The sequence below is a fragment of the Callorhinchus milii genome, unplaced genomic scaffold (genome assembly GCF_018977255.1).
Source record: "Callorhinchus milii isolate IMCB2004 unplaced genomic scaffold, IMCB_Cmil_1.0 Scaffold1, whole genome shotgun sequence".
NCBI classification, from domain to species: domain Eukaryota; kingdom Metazoa; phylum Chordata; class Chondrichthyes; order Chimaeriformes; family Callorhinchidae; genus Callorhinchus; species Callorhinchus milii.
The window spans coordinates 98,682,118-98,688,117 of record NW_024704742.1 but is presented as its reverse complement, the minus strand read 5'-3'; the positions used below and the strand labels follow the sequence as shown (position 1 = coordinate 98,688,117).

At 41.4% G+C, this 6,000-nt stretch overlaps 1 protein-coding gene across 1 annotated transcript in view; it reads left to right on the top strand.

Moving 5' to 3' along the window:
• Positions 1-572: 572 nt before the first annotated feature.
• mfsd3 (major facilitator superfamily domain containing 3) overlaps positions 573-6,000 on the top strand; it is a 57,926-nt gene continuing 52,498 nt past the window's right edge. The window contains exons 1-2 of the mRNA XM_007899371.2: positions 573-628; positions 2,857-3,590. Of these exons, the coding sequence (XP_007897562.1) occupies positions 2,924-3,590 (667 nt within the window). The 5' untranslated portion in view covers positions 573-628; positions 2,857-2,923. The remainder of the gene's footprint in view (positions 629-2,856; positions 3,591-6,000) is intronic.

Here is a 6,000-nt window from a genome sequence, read left to right as displayed (position 1 = left end):
CTTACAGTTATCTGTGCTAAACTTCATTTGCCAGTTATCAGCCCATATATATATATATATATATATGCTCCATCAAGCTATCTTTGTAGGAACCTTTGCTGCCTCCTCTGATTCCATAGATTCCGCCAACTTGCTATCGTCTTAATTTGGAAGCCGACTTTTTACAGTTAATGAAAAGGAACGGCTTCCACCTGAATGAGTTTCACAAAGTTTGAGGCGAAATAATCTTCCCGGCTAAGATACCATAGGGGCAGCATCTCAGTTTGGATAATCTTATTCACGAGGATGGGGTGACCACGTGCGCCAGACACGGGGCAGCCGAGGCTGACCGAGGGAGAGAGAGTTAGTGTTATTAATGAAACAAAAAAGAAATGATGTTCTTGTGCAGTTTGGGACATGACGTGCCGAGCGACTGCCAGGATGGTGGGAGGCGCACGAGATGGACTTCGGTGTCTTCGTCCGACCAGCAAATTCCTACGTTCTTAAGTCCTCTGAGAGAGGCCCTTCAGTCCAAATAAAAAGGGGTTTGAACAATTCCAGCCCCGGGCCTGCAGGCGGCGCTCTTCTTTACAACGCCCGAGTTGATCTCACTACAAGATGGCTGACTTTTGCAAATGCAATGGTGAAGGTGTGCAGTTTACCTTTAGGGAGAGAGGGGGGGAGAGGGAGCCCCTGAGTTGGCTGCAGTGTGTGAAGCGTTGCAGAGTCCCCGGGGGGAGGGGAGGAGAGGGGCGGCACTGAGCGCGCGGGCTCCGCTGTCCCGGGGCGTTCGGCTGAGCGAACGTTGACCCGGAGCGCGCGGCGCTCCTCCTCCACATACACAGCAATGTGGCTCTGTGTGTGTGTGTGTCTCTCTCCCCTCCTCCTCCTCTTACAGATACACAGCAATGTGGCTCTGTGTGTCTCTCTCCCCTCCTCCTCCTACAGATACACAGCAATGTGGCTCTGTGGGTGTCTCTCTCCCCTCCTCCTCCTACAGATACGCAGCAATGTGTCTCTCTGTGTGTGTGTGTCTCCTGCTGTTGTAGCAGATACACAGAGCAGCAATGTGGCTGTGTGTGTGTGTGTCTCCTGCTGCTGTAGCAGATACACAGAGCAGCAATGTGTCTGTGTGTGTGTCTCCTGCTGCTGTAGCAGATACACAGAGCAGCAATATGGCTGTGTGTGTGTCTCCTGCTGCTGTAGCAGATACACAGAGCAGCAATGTGTCTGTGTGTGTGTCTCCTGCTGCTGTAGCAGATACACAGAGCAGCAATGTGGCTGTGTGTGTGTGTGTGTCTCCCCTCCTCCTCCTGCAGATACACAGAGCAGCAATGGCTGGCCATGTCAACTTCTCGCTTCAGCTACTTGCACTGCTCCTCTGTCACTTGCCAGATTAAGAGAGATCTTCTTGTACTTTGCGTGTGTGTGTGTAAAAAAAAAGGCTTTGGGCAAGTGCCTCAGCTTTAACAATTTAATTTAAACCAGCAAAGTTTTTTTTTGTGTGGGGGGGGTTCCCTTTGATGGCCTTTTATTTCACAGCTGCAAAAGCACTAATCTATATTGGCCACTCTGCTACCCATAGTGGGCAACACATACTCTTGGGCTAGTTTGGGGCTAGTATTTGGTTGAATTGGGCTACAAACTTATTTTCAGTTTGGGCAATTTTTGCCCCTCCCCCCAGTTCGTGGGGGCAAGCTTGTAAGATTTTTTCCTTCGTTTGCTGCAAGTCTTTGTTTAAACCCTCGTTCACCTTTCCCCCCAACTCAATAATCATGGATTCATATGCCAGTACAAAGGGTAGTGATGGTGTTTTTTATGCAGAAAACACTTGCAGTGGTATACAGAAAATTTGTATCTTTGTTTCTTCATGTTCTCCAGGAAGTCCAACAAAATACTATTGCCCAATAAACATGATAGATTCATAGAATCGTACAGCACAGAACGAGGCCATTCGGCCTGTAGAGCTATCCCAACATGTGCTAGCGTCAGTCAAGCCACTGGGAAAAAAATCCTTTTCCGAATAGTACTATTCTTTAACATTCACCTGAACAGGCAGATGGCACCTCAATTTAACGTCTCATCTGAAGGATGGTACCTCATAAAAAGCAAATGGAATTTAGAAAAAAAGTAATTGAGTATAAAAACTGAAGTGAATCAAATTTGTAAAAGGCATTGGTTAGGGCACCGTCAGAACATGGCATCTGGTGTTTGACACTTATAATAATGGTATTGAGGTTAGAGAGAGTACACCAGTTTCACTAAGATGGTATTAGAGATGAGAAGTTATAGTTATGTGGAGAGACAGCATTTTGAACTGCTTTTGCTGGAGCTGAGAATATCAAGGAAGGAAGGAATTCAGTGGCGGTGTTAAAATTTATGAATGGTTTTGTGAGAATAAATTGAGAAAGTAAATTTTTCCAATAATTGGTGAGTCACTAACAAGATAGATTAAATTGAGGTTATCATGAGAAGAAAAAAAAGACCCTTTTTATATACAAAGAGGGTTGTTACCAGAATTATTACCAGTATTACCAGAAACAGTTGGTTGAAACTGAAACGGTTGGTCATTTCAGGATACAGGAGAAAGTTGTGAAAAATCATAATAAAGTAGAAGATTGGGGGAAGTATGGTGTAAAATGGCAAATAATGTTGTAAGACCATTTTTGAATAGTGATTTTCCATTTTTAAGTATTATTTTGTATTCCAGTCAATTAAATCAAGTCCATTTTATGGGATTTTTTTTAGGGTTCACCAGAGTGAATTGAAAAATGAAAATTTTATATTGTCTTATCATGCAGCCCATATCGCTATATAATATGATACAAAAGGATGACAGTATGTGAAGAGTTAATGCCTTTTTTGTTGTTGTTGCAGGAAACCACTTGATTGTGCGTTGATATCGAAAAGGTTGTTTGGTGCCAAATGACACTCAAGTGAAACCATGAAATCAAAACTGAGGACACTTGTAATTTTGTACTTTGTCCAAGGAATTCCCTATGGAATACAGTCTGGTTTATTACCAATTTATCTAAGAAGTGTTGGAGTCTCCCTTACGAGAATCAGTTTGGCCAAATTACTGTATTTTCCATGGATACTCAAGATGTTATGGGCTCCTTTGGTGGATTGGTATGGAACAAAGCAGAAATGGCTGCTGGGCAGCATGTATGGACTCGCTTTCAGCTTTTTAATCATTTCTGGGTTGTCTCCAGAGATTCATTTCCTAATTTTGGTGTTCATGTTGATGATGATAAACTTCTTCGCTTCAGTTCAAGACATTATTGTTGACGGCCTGGCTGTTAAGATACTCAGTGTTGATGAAATTGGCTATGGCAACACAATCCAAGTGGTGAGTTATAAAATGGGCTCTGCCCTTGCCGGAGGAGGGCTGCTGACAGTGATAGACTTGCTTGGCTGGAGAATCCTTTTTATAATGTTAACTGGTATTTACGTTGGAGCTATAATTTATGCTTTGTGTGCTCCTGAACTTCAAGCATCCCTTGGAATGAAACCAAAGTTATCCACACTGAACCCCTGGGTAATATTAGAAGACCTGCTTCGAGTGCCTGGAACAGTTTGGACCATGATTTACGTCATCATTTACAAATTAGGTGAGCTCGCTTTGTGCATTAGTAAAAACAATTAATATTTAAAAGCTATTTTTGGCACAGGACCTATGGGTCTGAAACATAGATAAAATGGGCTGAATGGCTGCCTTCTGTGCCTTAAATTTCTATGGTTGTATTTCCAGGTCCTTGTATATTAATTAAGTAGCCTGCCTGAATTAGACCTATAGTTAGTTTACAATATTGTCTGCAATTATAGAATGCACACGTTGTACTTCATTGAAGAAAGCTGTACCTTTGTAGCTACCAGTTATAGTAATAAAAATAATAATAATTCTTGCATTTGATATAGCAGCAGCCACTTGCGCACAATAATGTCCTGCAAACAGCCATGGAGGGAATGACCAATTTTATTTGGGGGCCAGAACACTGCGAGAAACTCCCCTTCTCTTTTCGAAAAGTGCCAAGGGATCTTTAAAGTTCATCTGAACAGGCAGGTGGGACCTTGGTTAAACTCATTATTCGAAAGATAATGCAGCACAACCCCAGCACTGCATTGGAGTGTCAGCATAGACCAGGCATGTGGGCTGCATCCGGCCCGAGGGATGGTTTAATTGTCCTGCCTTCCTCACCAGCAAACCGTCCTCTCATGGCAGTGTCAGGAGTTGGCGGTTGGGAGAATGCACTTGCCTTCCCCTCAGCTCAGGAGGGACATGTAAGATAAAATAGGTCATTCACTTCATATCTTTTTGGGGGACATTGCTGTGCACAAAATTGGCTGCCGCATTCGCCCACAAAGTATGTGGTCACTACACTTTACTGTAAATCTTGTGAAGAATTTTAAAATTACTTCTTGAGGTGAAAAGCATTATATGAAATCCAAGGATCATTAATAATAATAATAAATGATCCCTTTTACAAAGAAGCTGTTTTTAAAATTGTTTAGTCATATTTTTAGCATTTTAAAATGCAAATAGTGAAAGTGAAACAATAAAATGTACATAGTGAAAGCCTGTCACTTGCTATATCTAGGCCTGCCTGTAGACTGATCCTATGTGTAGCCAACATATTCATACAATAACAGTTGTGATAGGCTGGCTATTGTGATGGTTATTCTAACTGACAAAGCTGGGATTTGGAAATGGGTCGGTAAGTGATTAATATATACAGATGTTAGTGCAGTATTGTAATAACGACCAATGATGTATTCAATCTTTATTTTGATTTATAGAATTCAAAATATAAAATGTATGTCTGGTCTTAATTTGGATATAGATGAACCATCTCATTCCATCACAGCTGAAAATATAACTTGTGGTATCATTATGAAGCACCAAAGATGGATGCTCTTCAATTATTTCTTTAAAAAATCCATGACTTTTACAAAACAATTTTTTTAATATAAAGTTCGCTTCTAAAATGATTTAGTTTTTAAAACAGTTAATAATATAGATTTTTAAACAACGTTTCTCCTGTCATGCTCTGTTACGTATTGCTCGCCCTTGATAATAAATAAAAATAATCTTGCATTTGGCATAGCACCCTATCACATCATCAAAATCTCCAATAACTTCACACAGTTTACTATAAGTAGTGACAGTGTATTTGTAGACCAACGAGGCAGCTAATTTACCCACACTAAAGCCCCGCAAACAACCATTGATTGCAGAACTGTATATCGACATATTGCAGAAAAGATTGCGTCTATGCAAAATAATTTGATATGGCTTTCAGTATTTAATTTTTTATTACTGTGCGAATGGATATTGCAAGGTGAGGATGGCCTGTGCGCATGAGGAGTGTTATGGAGCTCCCTCTGCTGGACTCTTGTGACCTGGGCTTTGGTGTCCTGGCCATGTTTAATGCTCCCTCTGGTGGAATCTTCAGTGATCTGGTTTGCAAGCTTTTATCTTTCAGCTAACAATAATTTTGCAGAGGTAAAGATTGTGGCAAATTCCACTTCATCGGTATTTCCAAGAGTCCTGTTCCTGATCAAATAGTGGGTGAAATGAGAGCCACCAATGTTTTCAACCAATTTGTGCGAGTTTCACATGGCAGATTGAACAGTGACAGCTGTTAAAAGTTCATACATCCTGTTGAGCTCCAGTTTTGCTGATACAGGAGTGTACATGCCATTATCAGTGCCGTAGAGGATATAAACGGTGTAAATTATGAGCTGTCACGAGCAATTCATCAAGTTGCAGTCAATGCCCTTCCTTCAAGGACAAGCCCACAGCTCTGGGGACACCCATTGGACTCATCAGCATTGAGGTGCAGGGAAGTCTGATGTCTTTTAAATGCTTTATTTATTAGGATCTATTATATGCTGTGTGTAAACCATGTTTAATAGTTAATGACTGGTTAATGACGCAGTTAAGGGTACTTGTAATTCCTTCTGTACACATGGTTTACACCTGGTGCAGAACGCAGCTGGGTTTACCTATGGTTTACATGT